This window comes from Mixophyes fleayi, chromosome 4 (assembly GCF_038048845.1).
Source record: "Mixophyes fleayi isolate aMixFle1 chromosome 4, aMixFle1.hap1, whole genome shotgun sequence".
In the NCBI taxonomy this organism is placed as follows: domain Eukaryota; kingdom Metazoa; phylum Chordata; class Amphibia; order Anura; family Limnodynastidae; genus Mixophyes; species Mixophyes fleayi.
The window spans coordinates 115,656,352-115,676,269 of NC_134405.1; the positions used below are offsets into that span (position 1 = coordinate 115,656,352).

The following is a 19,918-nucleotide window of genomic DNA, read 5'->3' on the forward strand; positions in this document are numbered from 1 at the left end:
ATGTTGATTTTGTAATGTACTTAATGATGAACAACTTGAATGAATCATCTGAATGTTAAATACTGACTTCTGTATTATGAGTGCTGAAAAGCACAGCTGGATACTTCCTTTACATCAGTGGAGTGAAACTTTATTTCATTATCATTTCTTGTTCAAATTATACTGATTCATTTTGAAGGGCTGAAGTAGCCTGTACATGTTTTCCTATCATGTGGTTACCATTGTATGACTATACTGTTGTTTCTCTCTCATTCTTTATTTGGGTAATCAGAGAGAAGAGTCTGTGAGCCTAAACAGTGACCATTCAGCGCTGTCCAGTACAGTCTCTGCGTCAAGCACAGAAATAAATCACAAAACCCAAGACAATTACAGAGGTAATCTTCGTACTATAATGCATGTTAAGGTAAAATAAATATACCGTTTGTCAACCAAATGGTCAACTTCAACAACTTCTGTTTATTCTGTCCATGATAAAAACTTGGCACAAAGACCAAATTGGTCAAGTATTGCACTGTGGTGTCTTCATAAACAAAAATCCAGTGAGATCAGGTTTTATCACTTGGATGAGAAAATATGGTTGGCTGATGAACCCTATTGGTCCTTGTGTGGTCATCTGCCTGCCTGGAAGAGCTGTTCAGCCATTTAAATTGCCATCTAGTTGTTTTGTAATCATTCCAAATGCCTCTATTGGTTTATGTGTGGGCACCATAAAATCATTTGACCCAAAAAGGACAAAACCTAGTACCATATAATTCCCCCATCTTATGTTAGCATTGTAGTTTCTTACTGCGTTTTGTCTGTATATTTAGATTTTGCTGGGTAAATCTGCCACCATCGCGTACCCCATGCAGTATGATTTGCCCATGCATGGGTGTAATGTTATGTGTCAATCGTTTGATAACTTGGAATACCATTAGCTAACTCTATGGTTTGCTGTCAAATTGTTGTAAATATATGAGGCTGTGGTGTGAGAACCTCCGTTAGTAGATAAGATAATAAATAATGCAATAAAACTTCATTTTAAATGAATGAATCAACAGTATCTGTGGTCTGATTGCAGGTAAATGTCAGTCACTTGCAGAAAACCACACTGGGCTGAATAGCAGAGAACTCTTACCTTTGCTCAGACCACAAAGGCTACACTGTAATAAAAATATAAATAAAGTATTAAACAGACAGCAAAGCCCCCTGTGGTCTACGTGCAGGTTTTATGCCTCTATGGGGGAGAATGGCTGCAAAAAATCAGCATGCCTACCCCTGCTAGAGACATCAGGCTACATGTGGACTCTCACCTGTCTGTCCTGGGCTGTGGGAGCCATATGTGGAATGATTAACAAGATTAGGACCCCAATAGTGGAAACTTTGTGATCCCAGTATAATAGACTTGGTCCCTAAGACCATTAAAAAAATAACTACACTTACAGTTTTCGAACTTTAATTGAATAAGACTCCCCAAAGCCCTCATACACAAGTATTGACCCAAAAAGGACAAAACCTAGTACCATATATAATATTAAATATTTTATTCATTCTTTATTCAATGAGTCCAAATAGAAACTAAAATGGTCTCCTCATCTTGCTTGATATGCAGAGGGGGCAAGCTGCAGTGTTTTAAACTTTCATTTTCTACCACAGATGCTGTGGTAGAGGTAACTGCCAATCACTTGCAGTTCTTTGCTATTCATGCATGTTTTGCTCAAACTATAGATACTGCAGATTCATTAATTTAATCTGAACGTAGTAGTTTGATTCACAGAGCTCAGTGCACATGTGCTGCTTTCTATTCCTTCTTCTGATATATAGTACAATTTTCATAGTCCATACTGAGACAGCGGGGTCGATGTCCTGATCCGGAGAAATGCAGAAACTCTTGTTTCCTTTGTGGCACGACCCTTCCAGTGGAGTGAAACTATCTAATGGAACAATGTATAAACTCTGAGAACTATGAAACACTTCATGCTAAAATCCGCATTCAAGTGTTTTCTATTCTTAAATGATACTGTGTCATTCTTGTGTAAGTTTACGAGCAGGGCACTATTACCCGGTATTGTTTTGTTACTGTTTGTTCCCAATTGTAAAACGCTACAAAATTTGCTAATGTGATATAAGTAAATGTCGATGATGATTCTTGTAGGGAGGTAAACGACTTCATATGTTAAAAGTAAAATAAGAGAGAGAAAAATCATACCACCTACTTTAGAAGTTGATTAGTTGGTACTCCTAAAGCTTAGTACTTTCTTCTTTTTGGGGCAGCATTGTCCAGTGCATTGGCAAACCAGCCTGCAATTGCAAGTCTTCTTGAAATCAAATCGGAACATAAAGACAAGGATGAAAACCTGCATGAACATGTCTCCTCAGATGATATGAAATCAGACGATGAAACATCTCAAAGTGATTTGAAAACTTCTAGAGGGAGAACAAGGTATTTTAAAGCAAAACTTGCTGTATCAAACAATGCAACACAATCTGAAGTCTGTAGTTTATAAGTCTAGTTTCCATCAAAAATGAAACACAAAGTTTCTTGAAAATGGGGTGCAGTTGTTTCAAGTCACAGAACACCACAAGTCCATTACAGTCTAAGCACTAACTTACATTTATCTACCCAATGCATTTTTCATTTCATTTCATAGAGGTATGAAGGTAGAAACCCTCAACCAAAAGAGGGGAAAATCTGTCCCAAGAAGCCTAAAGTAGATCATGCTGTGAGCTGATAGTATAAGAGGAATTCTAACCATACACCGCCTATAGAGCTTGGACAGAAGAGCTCTATTCAGCTCTATGGGAAAGGTGTGTGACTGAGTCTTCCTGAGTTGGTAACACACTGTGGGATTGGCTGCTGGGTACAGGATGAGGAATCTCTGGCTACAGAGTAGAAAGAAGCAGGTTTAGCATATAGACCTTCCCCTGTGAAAATGTTGTGGTGTACAGTACAAGAATATTCACATTTTCATTGCTGTTATTTTAATTGATGATGGGAATATAGTCTGAACTGTCCCTTTAAAAGCATACTGGTGCCTTAGGCAGAGGAAGATATTTTGTACCATGGAAGATGAAGAGGAATCCAACAAATCCCCATGTGGACTTGCAAATGACTATAGATGTGCTTAGGTTGTGAAGAGGAAAGCTTCCACAAGCTGCTGGGGCTCCCAGTAGGGTTATTAAGAAGACTGCCTGACTACAAGGAAACATAATTAATACATTGTAAATTCTATTAAAAATTTAAATTGGCATACTCTGAAGTCACCATCTGGACTGGTGTAATGTTGCTTTGTGAATGTTGTTATTATGTACTCAGCTGAATGGTACAGAGAATGAAACAGTAGTCATTGATTTCTAATTAAAGTCATGTTTTTAACTGCTGTTCGTGAAAATGTTGTTCTTTACCGTCATAATCAGCCAGTAGAAGCCATCTATCCATACTTGTTTGATACTAAACGCTAACAGTGGTCAGCTGCTCAGCAAATACATATAACAACTTTATCTTTTCTCTTTTTTTTTTTTTTTCTTTCCCCCTTTTCTTTTGTTGTTGCTTTTTGTGCTTTACAGCAGTATTAATGAAGATGAAGATTTAAATCCAGAACAAAAGCTGGAAAGAGAAAAAGAAAGAAGGATGGCAAACAACGCAAGGGAACGATTGCGCGTAAGAGACATCAATGAAGCTTTTAAAGAACTTGGGCGCATGGTTCAAATACATTTAAAGAGTGAAAAACCACAGACAAAACTGCTAATTCTTCATCAGGCTGTAGCAGTTATCCTTAATCTAGAGCAACAAGTCAGAGGTTAGTAGGTTGCCTTATTTGAGATACTCTGACATTACAGTTTGATGGGAATATTATAATTGTTTATCATCCACTTGCTTCAGCATAGTTATTTCTGTCCACACATCCCTTCTCAATATGCCTGTTTGGTTGCTTAACACAGTACGGTGGAAGTGGCTGTACCATAACAAATAGGTCACTATTTCATAGTCTCATTATACTGTTTGTACTATCTGATTTACCTGTTCTGCATATGAGTTTAGATGTGGTGCTCTAGTGATCAAGGTTAGTGAGACTAGCTTGTTGAGTTCATTATTACTTTGTAGTGTTAGTCAGCTCTTTGCTTTTGAACGGCTAAGTATCTGGCGATTGACTGTTAGAAAGCTTGGGTGCTAGTAACTAAATGCCATATGGTGCTTCAGCATTTGCTCATATCCCGCCTGTGATATACTATGCCACACTTCATAGTGATTTTATATAGGAATTTGAAAAATATATCCTCACTTTTCTTGTTGCGTTCCCTATTTTACCTAATATATTGCTATAGAAGTGTAATGTGTGAAATCTATTGTCCTAATTGTCATACTGTGCTGTGCAAACTTGTAATGAATAAATAGGCCTGCCTGGTTAGTGTTATAAAAGTTTTGTTTGTATGCTCGTCTTTAATAATGCATACTAAGTTTGCAGCGTCTCAGTGTGTCTTATCTAGGATTCCAAACATTACGCATTTTACTATCTGCAAATTCCAAGAAGATGTAGAAATTGCTTTCCTTGGCCAATTAGTTACTATAGAGATGTATAGGGTGCAGCAAACATATAATTGTATCCTCTAGATAATAATTTTGTCATCTGTTACAGAGAGGAACCTCAATCCAAAAGCAGCCTGCCTTAAGAGAAGGGAAGAAGAAAAAGTGTCTGCCGTATCGGCAGAACCACAAAACACACATCCAGGAGCTCATCCTGGGCTTACTGATACTACCAACCCTATGGGTCATATGTAAACATCAGCCAGGTAAGCCTCTGCGTTCTATATGGCCAAATTTGCAGGGAAATATTTGAAGTATTTAAAAGGTCAAAACCAAATTTCTTTATGTAAAATCCATCTTGCCATTTTGCTATTTGCATTTCGTATTGCTCTCATCTGGTGAACCTGTGTGTTTGGGATATATTGCTGGGGGTTGTAATGCAAAAGTAAGAATCATCATCAACATTTATTTATATAGTGCCAGCAGATTCCGTAGCGCTTTACAATTGGGAACAAACAGTAATATAACAATACTGTGTAATACATTCATACTAAGAATGGGCAAACTTATAGATGAGTGAATTTTTTTCTAATCAATACCAATGAAATATTTATTCCAACATGGTCATAACTAGAATCATTACTTATTCTGAAGTGGAATAAGAAACTTACATTCTCTGTGGAAGTATAAAAATAAGTGTTTTTTCTGTTGTAAACAACACTCCACAGAAATATAAAGTTGCCACTGATGTTGTTCTCAATGAGTTGTCATTGAGAAGAACATCCCTCTTTTTTTTTTTTTTTTTTCAAAAATGATATATTCCAGCGAAATATGTAAATACTTTGAAGTGACTCTAAGGGGGGTATTCAATTGTTCCTCCGGGCGCCGCCGGAACGAGCGCGTTAAAACTATTACCGTTTATATGGTAATATTGCGCGTAATTACCGTTCATACGGTAATTTACTCGCTCAATTTCAGCTCGCTGCTCAGGGAGCTGCGAGCTGAAATTGAGCGAGTAATTACCGTATAAACGGTTATAGTTTTAACGCGCTCGTTCCGGCGGAGCCTGGAGGAACAATTGAATACCCCCCCTTACAGTGTTAAGAGATACATATAGAAAAATTTTCATGGAGGACAAAATATGACAGCATGAGGCAAACCCATAACCAGTACTAGGCACAATTAACAAAGTGCATTTTGTTGGTGCAGGAATTACTTTATAACTTAAATAGACATCACCGTAGTCCTCTCGGGAATCTGTGACTAAAACGATTTCATAAGCATCAATATGAGCTGTAACACATGCAAATAGCGGTACTACCAATATATTAGTATAACAATGCATTATGTACAAAGGCATTTTACAGAACTCTTAACAATATTTTGGTATTAGATCTTGCCTAAGGACTAGTTGACACAAGTAGCACATTAAAGCGATTTGCGTTTTCTCCAATCATTACTTGCAATGCTTGTGTTCATGTCTTGTAGCAGTTCTCATTATGATGATAAACATTAGATATGCAGCCCACAATGTCACAGTGGTGTTCCAGATCATGTATTTCTGTGTGTTTTGGGCAAAGGTGTTACACAAGTTTGCAACATGATCAAAATGTAGAAAAACATTTAATAGTGTGTAAAACATCTATTTTATTTATATTTTTAGTTTGTGCTAAAAAAAATTATTGTCTATTTCAGGACTCGCACACTATGGATAGTATCTATAGACGGTGACCTTTTCATCACAAGGACACAGATAACATGTTGGTGACACAAATCTGACAGGATAACAAGAAAATGAAGAAGGGGGGACTTGAATCAAGATGCCCAAATCTCATGAAAAAAGCAAATGTGGAACATCTGCATCAGAAGTTGAAATCTACTAGAATTTCAGCCCATTTCTGAACATATCTGTTTCAGTGTGTCGTTCCTGCACAATCAGACTGTCCTAGTATCTCCACACATCGTGGAAGCTGCCTTGTGCCTAAACTGAATTGACAAATGCATTGTATCTACAAATTTTATTTATTGTTAAGGAACTGTTGTAAAGGTCTACATATAAAAAAAAAAAAGGGAAAAGTTGGGCTGAAAGTGGTAAAGATTGATGTCCGCATTTGTTAGAACTGTTCTCGTACAGAGAATACAAACAGTGGCAACCTGTGACCCTTTAGCATTCCCAGCATACCTATTAGTGTCTTAAAGAAGGAGGGAAATGACTTTTTATGTCATTTCTACCCCTTTTGCCATATACATAGTGTTTTCCAACTATTGGAAAATATTCCTTGGCATAGCTTTGTTTGTTGTTTTTTTTATTTTATTTCTAATGTTATTTTTGGTCTCTGGTAATCTGAACAGTTATGGTCATAGGTAACCTCCCAGGCTCAGCTCTGTGCTGTGGGTCACTAATCATTGTAGAGAAGATTGAAGAGTGGAGCAGCGCTATGAATTGGCTACTTCATACACAGAGGGGTTCCCCATCTTTTTCCTAAAAGGAACATTGTTTTGATGATAAAAAGGGAAACTAACTGTAGGCTTCTTAGTAAAGGAAACTGTAAATTGGGGGAAAATGTACTATGTTAAAACCAGCTTTTTTTTCCCCATGAAGTATCTGCTACCTATAGAGCAGTCAGACATTAGCTGCAATAAGCACAAACAAATACAAAGGAGATTTTTCAGGCAGTAATTATGGTACATTGTTTACCATGGCCAGTTATATGAACAAATCTAAATATACAATGAAATAAATCTAAGAGCAATGGTCACCATATTTCGTAAAAGGTGTATGGATGTTTAAACTATGTAACAAAAATAGAATGTGATCAATCACTAAGACAACAGTCGTGTTCTAGCAGATCCCTCAGTCCACTATGTTTATCCCTAATCTGTATAAATCCCTATGAACTTCCAGGTAAGCAGTCTTCCACTACAATGAGCACAGAGAAGAGAAATATACACATGAGTCCGGGCCCTGGTTTGAACAAAATGTTCCCAGACTTAGTATTCTGCACAGAACAATTTTTTTTTTATTTTTATTGGGAGAACCTGACATTTTAATGGTCCCTGACAACCTGATTAATTGTAAAGTTAGTGGATATTACCTATTGCTTATAGTCGCATTCAGTCATGGGACTAGATCTGTGGCCTTGTTCTTTATTTCAGTATTTATCAACAGACATTGTTGCTTCTGACATGTGAGAATGATCACGTGCCGCTGCCTGGCCTTTTCCTTTTTCTTCAATGCTTTTTCTTCTTTTTGGCTATATTAGACTTTGCAGTATGCCCAGAAGCTTTCCTTCATAAAACATAAAAAAACACAAAAAAAACAAAAAACATTTGGCTTATTTTTCACTGTAGTTAGTCTTTTATACAATAATCTTGTAAGAAAATTTCTTGAATTCTAAATATTACTCTTTCTAGATTTTTGAAATCGAAAAAGTTTTCAGTAAAAAGTTTCTTACTTTATTTTACTATATTAGGTAGTAAAAATGTAGGGTTATTTACCATAACCTGTTCATTAATATCAGAAATTTACAATAGCATTTTAAGAACATAGTAGGGTCCTAGCATACCGTGTAGTACCTATGGAGTATTGTAAGAGCTACTTGTACAAGATGAATTGCTGATCATCTTGTGCTACAGTTTTCATTGTTGGTCTATTGCAGATTTGTACCCTGTGTCAAACTCAACGTATTGTTGATAAAAATTTCAACCAGCAGCAAGAAGTTCAACATTTTTCTGTCGGTGTAACAGAAACACAATATGTATATAACATTTATGTAGCAATAAATGTGCCATCTTTTTTTAAAAACTGCGATTCAGCATTTTATTCTGTGTAGTAAGAGTAATGCATGCTTTTAAAAGATTTATATCAAGTCAATTGTCCGGTCTGTAACCTTAATATAAGTGTAAGTTGTGTGCAGGTCTGCCATAGTAGACTGGAAAATAGCTTTTGCCTACAAAGACTAGCCAGTCACCCTGGTAGGACACTAGTCACACAGACTACCCATGCTCATCTCTGTACATGTTTTTGTTTGACTTTTCTTTTCACCACAAAAATTGTAATATTTGTCAATATAACACACTCTTCTTAATATTGTGCAATATGTAAACATTTGATCATATTTCCTTGGTCCCTTACATCTAATTGTTTGTACACACAGCAGTAGAGCCTACGCACAAGAAATTTGCCATTCACCAAACACTGGTTGGAGCTTAAACTCATTTTGAAATGGAGTCCTTTGCCTATATCATCAGTATTACAGTTGTTTTGGGAATCGAGCATGAAGCATTAATGCACCATTTTGCTCACTATGGTATATGGAAATCTTCCCAAGCACAATGTTTGAAAAACTTTACATATACTGTAGCTTCTGCTCAACTTGTCACTAGAAGTGAGATGGTGTACTATGGATTATGCATAATATATACCAGGTAGAGTGCTAACTACTATAGAAGAGGATGCAACTGGAATACACATCAAATTAAGACATATCTCTATTTAACATTGCAGTGAAATGGGTAAATCTACCCACTTTGCTTTTGAATAATTAAATAACCTAATCCTTCATTGCAATTAGCTGGAACGTGTTTGCTTTATGAGGTATGTCTATTACATAACGAGACTGATTAAATAACTCCTCTTTATTGGTATTACAAATTTAATGTAATTCCCCTTCAATATACTCCCCATTTGCATGGATATATCGCTGTAGTCTTGTTTTCCAGTGGTCGAAGGCATGGAGCAAATCAATTTCAGTCACTTGTTTCAACATATCTGCCGTTTTCTTCTTTACAGCATTAACTGACTAAAAATGTGTCCCTGTAAGCACTGATTTAAGTTTTGGGAAAAGATAGAAATCGCAATGTGCTAAATCAGGCGATTATGGAGGATGTTCAAGTGTAGTAATGTGTTTGTCGGTCAAAAACTGCTTCACAGAAAGTGCTGTGTGAGCAGGCGTATTGTCCTGGTGAAGAAAGAAACTATTTTTCCACAGTTGCGGCCGTTTCTTTTTGACCCTTTTCTCAGCTTTTGCAAAAAAATCCTTATAATAATGCTGATTAACTGTTGTGCCTTCTGGAACCCATTCTTCCAAAATTACACCCTTGATATTGAAAAAAAACAATGAGCATTGCTTTGAATTTTGACTTTCTTTTTTCATTCTTGGTGATGACTGTGTTTTTCAGTGCATTGATTGACTTTTGGTTTCAGGATCGTACTGGAAGATCCAGGTCTCATCACAAGTGATTACTTTATGAAACAGGTTTGGATCTGCGTGAAGTTGCTGCAGAATGTCAACACAACATTCCTTGCGACGTTCTTTTTGCTCTGGTGTGAGAACCCTTGGGACCATCTTTGCACAAACTTTAGTTATGTTAAGATCCTCACGCAAAACTTTCCATACGGTGTCTTTGTCAATGTTCACGGATTCAGCTGTCATTCGAACACTGAGTCCGGCGGTCTTTTTGAACAATCTGATTTTTTTCTATATTTTCTTTGGTTCTTGAAGTGCAAGGTCATCCAGGGCGTTCATCATCTTCGACATTCTCACATCCCTCTCTAAATCTTTTATGCCACTCAAACACACGCGCACGAGACAGGCAGTCATTCCCATAGGCCGTAGTAAGCATTTGAAAGCATTCTGTTGGTGTTTTGTGCAATTTTACTAACAATTTCAAATTGACACGTTGTTCAACTTTTAAATTTAGCATTTTTTTCGGCACTCTACAGAAAACACAACCAAACTAAATGGCGACTCACAATCAACTGAATATCATAGTGTTGCAGCTTGTCATGCAGGTTCAAACCGGTTCAAGGTTACTTGTATGCAGTTATAACTGGTTCTGACTGCTTTGTTTACTAGGTGGAAGCACAGTCTCATTATTTAATAGACATACCTCGCATGTGCCCTATTGAATGTGTGTTGGCAGTTTCTGCAGTTGTAAATAAAGTTGGTAATCATAGTTCCTGCTAAATATTGGCAATGTAGCATTGACAAACTGTTATCTGTCAAAGCCTGTCACATCCAGATTGCTTCTCAGATCAGTATTACAGTTCTGCTGAGCTATGCTGTACAGTGCAAGAACTTTCCTTCTTCCTTTCAGAGGTGATTTTTATTTATCACTTGTTTCTGGGAAACTGCAAAAGGCATTAAATACCTGGCTTCTGTAACATTGTGTAAATTATTTTCTCCTTCACAAACACTTTGCTCCTGTTTTTATATTATTCGCAATACAGCTAAACATCATTGAAAGAAAGCATTACATAGCTGACTAAAATTAATGTCGATTTTATTTTGTCAGCATAAAACATACAGCCAAACACACTTTGTGCAAATGCAATATTCAATTGGCTGTCTACTATTTTATGAAACATTTTTTTTAGCTCTTTTCTGATCCACATCAGCACAAAACAAGTAAAGTCATTGCTACAACTAAGTTATCAAACTGTTAATTCTCCACTGCATGAAATATGCATCTAGTCGTGTTTATTTTAATCATTGATACAATGAGAGCTGCCTACTGATCTTGTCATCAGTTTGTTTCTTGAACACTGGAGTAAATTTCCCCTTATTTTGTTCCCAGTGTATCACTCTTTGCTTGGATCTCCATTTAAAGCGTCTTATATGAACAAGGGCACTCAAGAAGCAATTGTGGCTTTATCCTTTTTTTCAATTCCTACCTTTTTGAAGGAAAAGGTTAATATGTTCAAATAATCCAAAATGATATCTGGATGATCCTGTTTAGAGGTTTTTCTCACACGAAGCTTTACAATGTAACAGGCTATTTCTCAGGTGTGAATTTTCAGCAATAAAATCTTAACATTCCGCTTCTGCTTGTCCATTGCGCACTGGTTTTGTAAATTCCCATTTCGTTCAATTAATAGAGGTGAGATAACTCTCAATTCATTTTGCTGTGTGTCCATACTGGGGTAGGACAGGGAATGCTTGGCCAAATTACATCCGAGTAAAGTTACAATTTGTTGGAGTGTGGAAAGAGGTGAATACTTCATGGAATAGTTTCATTTGGCTGCATAATAATAGCTTGAGGTTTGAAAGAGATTGAAGTAAAACGACCCTGCATGCAAGCTACCTTTACTTTCAAGTATGAGATTTTGTAGTCGAGTTTTAAGAGTACCTTCTTAGGGTTTCATGTGTTCAGTTTTCAGGTACATTTTTTTTTCCCCTAGGGATCCTATCATAATGCTGGTGCATCTGTAGTGCTGATTATAGACACCTATATTCATTTCACTGCAGCCGACAAGTGAAATCTTGCCACACACAAAAGCAATGTTGTAACATTATTTGAAAAACTAGTTAAGACCAAGAAAAAGTAACAGAAAAAAAAACCACATTTCCATCCTAACAAGATGAGTCCAAACCTCTAACACTCTTCAAAAGACGCACACTTAATAAACCAGCAAACAAAGGAGGGGGAATAGTAATCGCATTAGCCCACAGACTACTTTCCAACCCCCTACCTAGTTTTATCTCAACAATAGCATTATATCTTAGACACACAATACACGCACACACTCAACACTCTCAAGTGCCCACATGATGAAAGACACAAAAAATAGATGTTCGCTCACTGTACCTGAGCATCCCACACCACAAATACATACTAAAGCTAGGCAGAATACTGGAAGATATAGATGGAGAGAGAGAGTTCATCCTAAAATGCATAAAATACATGTTCAAACTCAAATATTTCACATTCCAAGACACATACTACATACAAACACAAGGGACAGCTATCAGAACCGAATTTGCCCCTGGCTATGCCAATCTATAACTGAATTCATGAGAACAGTACTTTTATTTGCAGAAATATCCCTTTCTCAATAATTATTATTATGATTATTATCTTTAATTTATAAGGTGCCACAAAGGGTCTGCAGCACCGTTCATAACATACCAAAAACAGTGAGCCATGACACAACAGAAAGAACAAAAATATATACACAGGTAACATGGTAATGCAAATCAAGTAATTCCTGGGACAATGAGTGAAAGTGATGGTAGAAATCAGCGAGAAGTAGGCCGAAGCTTAAGAAAATAGGGCTAGGGAAGCAGGCCAAGAGGTACAGAGGGTGATGGAATAGTAAAAGGAGCACACAAGGAAAGGGCCCTGCTCCTGAGAGCTTACATCCTAAAGGAAAGGGGAGACACAAATAGGGTGGTACTAACTGGGGTAGAGAGTTAGGAGGTGGACTGATAGACTTGAATAAAGAAATGAGTCTTAAGGGCACGCTTGAAGCCTGTGAGAGTAGATGCTAACCTGATGGAACGTGGAAGATCGTTCCACAGCTGGGAAGTAGCCCGGGCAAATTCCTGGAGATGGGAGTGAGAAGAGGTGATCAGTGAGGCAGCGGTCAGAGGCAGAGCGGAGGGGGCGGTTAGGAGTGTAAGTAGAGATGAGATCAGAGATGTTGGGAGGGGAGGATTGACTAAGAGCTTTAAAGGTCTGGGTGAGAAGTTTAAATTTAATTGTGTAGGCCATGGGGAGCTAATGTAGTGAATGTTGGAGGGAGACAGCAGAGCTAGAGCTGCGGGAGAGAAAAATGAGGCGGGCAGCAGCATTGAGGATAGACTTGAGGATCAAGGCGAGAATCAGGTAGGCCATAGAGAAGGAGGTTACAGTAGTCAAGGCAAGAGATTACAAGCGAGTGAACGAGGGTTTTCTTAGCTCCCGTGGTGAGAAATGGGCGAATTTTGGATATATTCCAAAGGTGGAAGTAGCAGGATTTCGAGAGGGACATAATGTGAGGCTTGAAGGAGAGTGAGGATTAAAGGATGACCCCAAGGCATCGGACTTGAGAGACAGAAACGACGGTAGTGTTATTAACAGAAATAGAAAGGGGGGGGGGAAGTGGGAAGATGATAATTTCAGTCTTGGAAATATTGAGTTAAGGAAGAGTTGGGGCATCCAAAATGAGATGGCTGAGAGACAGTAGGAGACACGAGACAGAAAGGAAGGGGAGTGGTCAGGGGATGAAAGATAGATTTGGGTATCATCAGCATAGAGGTGGCACTGGAGGCCAAAGGAGTGGATGAGGACACCTAGGGAGGAGGTGTAGAGGGAGAAATGCAGGGGGCCAAGAACGGAACCTTGAAGAATGCCAACAGGTAAGGGAAGAGGAGGGGGATGTGGAGTCATTTGTAGAGACAGATTGAGCGGTTGGTGAGGTAAGAGGAACACCAGGAGAGGACAGTATTACAGAGGCCTCAATCCACATAATACTCTGTAAATTTTACGTCAACAACATACTGCTCATATGGGAAGCATCAGATTCCCTTCTCAACAAATTCAACACACATAAACCAAAACAGAATTAACCATGCCTTCACAGAGTAACACATCATCACCTATATATATATATATAGCGCCACTAGTTCTGCAGTGCTGTACAGAGAACTCACATCAGTCCCTGCCCCATTGACGCTTATAGTCTTGTTGTATGTTAGGGAATTCAGAGAGAGACTATGGTCAATTTAATAGCAGCCAATTAACCTACTAGTATGTTTTTGGAGTGTGGGAGGAAACCAGAACATCCAAAGGAAACCTATGCAAACAGGTAGAACATGCAAACTCTACACAGCTAGGGCCATGGCTCATGACCCCAGTGCTGTGAGGTAGAAGTGCTAAACACTAAGCCACCGTGCTGAGATGCTATAGCTCCCCAGCCAGGGCAAAACTAATAAAACTAAACCAAGAGAACCCAAACTCTCTCAAATTACCGCCCTATATCTCAGCTCCCATGCCCCTCCAAACTTCTCGAGAGAATTGCCTACACTCACATCACACATTTATTTTCTGCAAACAACCTATTGGATCCTCTTTAATCAGGCTTTCGCTCTCAACACTCCACAGAGACTGCGATGACCAAGGTTGTCAATAATCTGATCACAGCTAAACTAAAAGGGATTATTCTAATTCTCCTGGATCTCTCTGCTGCATTCAACACTGTTGACCACTCTCTCCTCATACGGATGCTACAATCCGTAGGTCTTCAATACACTGTCCTATCCTGGTTCTCCTACCTATCTAATTGCTCTTTCAGTGTTAATTTCTCCGGAACAGCCTCCACTGTGCTTCCTTTATCAGTTGGAGTACCACAAGGCTCAGTCATAAGTCCTCTGCTATTCTTTATTTACACTTCTCTAGGAAAACTAATAAGCTCCTTTGGATTTCAGTATCATTTCTATGCGGATGATAGACAGAGTTTATCTATCCTCTCCTGATTTCTCACCATCTGTATTGTCTTGCGTTACTAACTGTCTTTCTGCCATTTCATCTTGGATGCCCTCTCGCCAATTCTTCAATCTTTCAAAAACAGAATTAATAATATTCCCACCCAACAATAGAAGCTTCATGTCTGACATTTCTATTTCTGTTGACAACATGACCATAAATCCCACCCCACAAGCACGCTTCCTAGGTGTAATCCTTGATTCGCAACTATCCTTTCTTCCCCACAATTCTATATATATAAATAATGTTACATACATCTGAAAAATATTTCCAGAATACTCACATATCTCTCACAAGACACTGCAAAAACTTTAATTCATGCACTCATCATCTCCCACATTGACTTTTGTAATTCCCTTCTTACTGGTTTTCCCAAAATCAGACTCGAGCCCCTACTGTACAATCTATTTTGCACACAGAGGCTAAATTGATTTTCCTTGCAAATCGTTTTTCGTCTTCTGAGTCACTCTCAGTCTCTACATTGGATGCCCATTTTTCAACGAATCCAATATAAAATTCTTCTACTAACATACAAGGCCATCAACAAAATTACACCGACATACATCTCCTCACTTGTCTCAAAATATCTCCCAACTGGACACCTCAGTTCTGCACAAGATTTGCGTCTATTTTCCACTCTCATCACTTCCTCACATTCTCGGTTACAGGACTTTTCTCGGGCTGCACCCACTTTATGGAATTCCCTCTCTGACACCACAAGACTTTTCTCTAGTCTTCAAACCTTCAAGCGTTCTCTGAAAACCCACCTCTTCAGACAAGCTTATAATATTCATTTACTACCCTCTTAATATCCCTAGGTTACCCTATTACCACCCACTACACAGCTCACAAGACAACAACCCTCTGAACAAGATAGTTGTGCAGCTGAGCATACAACCCACTAAATACTTTGTAACCTTTGCATTCTAGCTGGACAAATATTCAATACGATGTAGCACTTACCCTTGTGTATCAAACCATTGTCCCATAGATTGTAAGCTTGCTAGCAGGGCCCTCTTACCTCTCCATATATATGTATTATCCAGTATTTTATTACTGTTTGTTCCCAATTATAAAGCGCTACGGAATCTGCTGGCACTATATAAATAAATGTTGATGATGAAATGTTGATGACAACCACTCCATCTCAAAACAGCCCAAAGATTAATTCCACAATATAATAAAGACAGCTTCAAAGTGAAAAAGATATTAGAAAAACAGTGGAATGAATACATAGACAGATCCCGCATAACACACAGAAAAGCTAGAGCCATACGGGAACTACACAGTCACTTTAAAACCCACAAAACTGACAAGAACTGAGTTAAGATGCCAAATCCTAGAGCAGAGATGCCCAAACTCAGTCCTCAAGAGCTACCAAAAGTTCATGTTTTTTTTAATCATACAACGATGAGTTAATCTATTTGGCTGGATCAGTAATTATCCCACTTGATTCTAGACAGAAATTGTGAAAACATGACTTGTTGGTTGCTCTTGAGGACTGTGTTTGAGCACCTCTGCCCTAGAGAGTACTATAACTGCGGACACTGCAAAGTGAAGAAAATGTCACCTTCTTGAACATAATTACCATGAGGCACTACAAATCACTAAAAGTATAAACCAGTGGTTCCCAAACTTTATCAGCTCAAGGCACCCTTAGGGTCACCATAATTTTTCCAAGGCACCCCTAAGCAAAAATAATTACCGGGTAGTACCGTTTTTTAAGTAGTTGGGTCAAAATGACGTAAGATGTATTTATACCCCTTCACCATCACATTGTGCCCCTTTATCATATCACTCTGTGTCCCCCTCTTCCCCATCTCACACCCTGTGTCCTCCTCTTCGCCATCTCACTCTGACCCCACTTCAGCGTCTCTCTCGGTCCCCCTCCTTCAGCGTCTCTCTCTATCCCCCTCCTTTAGTGTCTCTCTCTGCCCTCCTCCTTCAGTGTCTCTCTGTCCCCCTCCTTCAGCGTCTCTCTGCCCTCCTCCTTCAGTGTCTCTCTCTGTCCCCCTCCTTCAGTGTCTCTCTCTGTCCCCCTCCTTCAGCCTGTCGCTCTGTGCCCCCTTCAGCCTCTGTGTCCCCCTTCAGTGTCTCTCTGTCCCCTTCAGTGTCTCTCTGTCCCCTTCAGCCTCTGTGTCCCCCTTCAGCCTCTCTGTGTCTCCCTTCAGCCTCTCTCTGTCCCCCTTCAGCCTCTCTCTGTCCCCTTCAGCCTCTCTCTGTCCCCTTCAGCGTCTCTCTGTCCCCTTCAGCGTGTCTCTGTCCCCTTCAGCGTCTATCTGTCCCCTTCAGCGTGTCTCTCAGTGCCCCCCTTCACTTACCTTCTTCCCTGACGTCTTCTCTGCTGCTGCTGACTGAGACTGCCGGACATGATGAGGTCACGCCCCCGGCAGTCAGTGAGGAGGAGGATCCGGCGCTGGATGATGGGTAAGTTGTTTTTTTTTGTTTGTGTTTTCTATTTTCTTTTTTTTTTCTAGGCGATCGTGGCACCCCTGTGACAGTGCCGCGGCACCCCAGGGAGCCGCGGCGCACAGTTTGGGAACCGCCGGTATAAACTGAAAGTCCAAAAAATGTGGTCTACCTAGTTACATGCCCCTGCAACATCCCATATGCAGGTTGAACAACAATACCCCTAAATGTAGATATGCTTGAACACGTTAACAATGTAAAAAAATAATTAAAAAACAAACAATCTGACCAGACTGTCGAAGTCGTATAATTGGATGAATGAAAGTATATTGGTTAATATTATTTTACCGTGCGATTTGCGATCAGTATGCCACGTAATACGTGGCATGGCGCGATCACGCAGTAAAATACGCATATTATATTATAATGGTTCCATTCCCCAGTGATTTATGAGCAGATGATATTTGGTTTATAGTTATATATATATATATATATATATATAACTATATATAACTATAACTATATATATATAGTGATATTTAAGGTTCAGGTTACAGGAAACATGTCCTGTTTAGTATCATTTTAATCCCCTATTCATCAGCAGTTGTCTGGTTCATTCGCCTAAGAGATCGCACATTGCATACTCTAGTTAGCGATGTTAGGGAATAAATGTTTAAACTGTTATTGACTGTGTATTGTGAATAGACTAGCTTAAACTGGTTTCTGGGCGGGAGAATCATCTGGAATGTTGACCCTCACCCTTGGAGGGGGTTGTTTGAACTAGCCTATGACCTGTTTACACTGGACCCTCCTGAAGCCTGGACCTATGAAGCAAGCCACGTCATCTGCATTGTTTTCTCTGTAACACTGAGTGTATATAATACTGTTCTGCTGGTATTGGTTTCAGTCAATCTCTGACCACAGTATTCTGGAGTGAAGTACTGTAAGCTGGTACCAGCGGGGCGTGGTGGTATGTATGTATATATTTGGTATTGGCTGTACTGTATTATAATTATGTACTGAACTGCTAAATTTTTCATCTGCTAAATAAATTATTTTGTGCTTTGGAAACACAAGCAATTGCTTAGACAATGCTTATTGGAAAACGATAAAAATTACTTTAATAAGACATTTAAAAACAATACACAATATCAAAGTCAGCAACTTCCAGTACATGCAAAAATATGGCATACAAAAAAACACTATCAAGAAAATAAGCCAATTGGACATGCAAAATTAATACAGGCAAAAGTAATACACCAAACAGTATAAACACAGAGATAGACCTTTGGAGCTTTTACTAACGCTAAATAATCCACCACAGTTAAGAGCCGATACCAGTGCCCAATAATATTAACACTCACCCCCCCATTAAGAATTAAAAAATAAAAACAAACAATGAAACGAGCATCTCTTCGTAGATCAATACCTTTTTGATTATCTTACAATTTCTAATCTGGTATATTTTTTGACTCTTGAATCTCACCTTTTTTTCACTTTTATTTTATTCTATTTATTTTCATATTTATGGTTATTTCTATCACCACATATTTTATCTATCCATATTGCCGCTTGCTCCACTCCTCATCACCTTCAATCTTAAAATTATAACACCTCGATTAATACTAGAGTAGAGGCACATATACCTTCATTTTACCTAATAACTTCCCCAACTATCCACACTCACAAAGTATTCGTAACCCTAATAGCGCCTATTATAATACTCACTTTACTACCTTTTGAAACCCCTTGCTCTTCATAGAAGAAACCCCCTTTCTCCACTCATCTACTTTCTACGGACCATGGTTGCACCTCCGTATACAACATCTATGACTACAAGTCCTGAGCAACTACACCACGGCAATTTAACATACGAATTGCTCCATGGCTACGTACAGATAAGTATAACTTAATTTCCACACACATACTCAATCCCACTCAATAGCTAAGCACAGTAGTGCATCTCCAACTGAAACTGTTTCTGGGGAGCCCGAGAGAGCAAATAACCCACATAAGGTGATGTTCAAGAATGATCCAATTGGAAATAATCACTGTCAACAGAGGGCTGATGTTGGCCTTGGTGGGCTTTCATCTGCCAACCACACTAGCCTTTGTGAGCATTACATGTCCAATTTGACAACCAATGTGTGTGACTAAATTGGATGCTGATCTTGGCACATGGCAAGACTGGCTTTTATATAGAATATTGGGAAGATTTAATAACATGCAATTTTTATCAAACCGCAGGCATTCATATGCGGTTTCGAAAACGTGATTTACTTAAGGCCAAACCACATTGTTTTAATCCACAATCCCAATTTTAATACATGGAAGGTATACAAACTTTTCCATGTATTAAACATCATGGTATATCCACTCGCATTAGTTAAAAAAAACCAAAAAGCGTGGTTCAAATAGGCATGTTACACTACATGTTCAAAAGTATGTGGACACCCATACATCATATCCATATGTGCTTGTGCTTGTTGAGCATCTTATTCCAAACCATGGACATTAATATGGAGTTGATCCCCCATCACTTTGCTGCTATAACAGCCTTTACTCTCCTGGGAAGGCTTTCCACTAGATTTTGGAACATGGCTGGAAGGATTTACATCCATTAAGCCACAAGAGTGTTAGTAAGGTCGGGCACTGATGTTGGGCGATAAAGCCTGGCTGGCAGTTGGTATTTCCAATTCATCCCAAAGGTTTTTGATGGGTTGAGTTCAGGCTCTGTACAGGCCAGTCAAGTTCTTC

At 38.7% G+C, this 19,918-nt stretch overlaps 1 protein-coding gene across 5 annotated transcripts in view; it reads left to right on the forward strand.

Moving 5' to 3' along the window:
* TCF12 (transcription factor 12) overlaps window positions 1-8,309 on the forward strand; it is a 176,608-nt gene extending 168,299 nt beyond the window's left edge. For all 5 annotated transcript variants that reach the window (XM_075208047.1, XM_075208048.1, XM_075208050.1 and 2 more), the window contains 5 exons: window positions 272-374; window positions 2,254-2,422; window positions 3,547-3,779; window positions 4,617-4,770; window positions 6,200-8,309. In XM_075208047.1, coding sequence (XP_075064148.1) covers window positions 272-374; window positions 2,254-2,422; window positions 3,547-3,779; window positions 4,617-4,759 — 648 coding nt within the window. In that variant the 3' untranslated portion in view covers window positions 4,760-4,770; window positions 6,200-8,309. The remainder of the gene's footprint in view (window positions 1-271; window positions 375-2,253; window positions 2,423-3,546; window positions 3,780-4,616; window positions 4,771-6,199) is intronic.
* The last annotated feature ends 11,609 nt before the right edge of the window (window positions 8,310-19,918 follow it).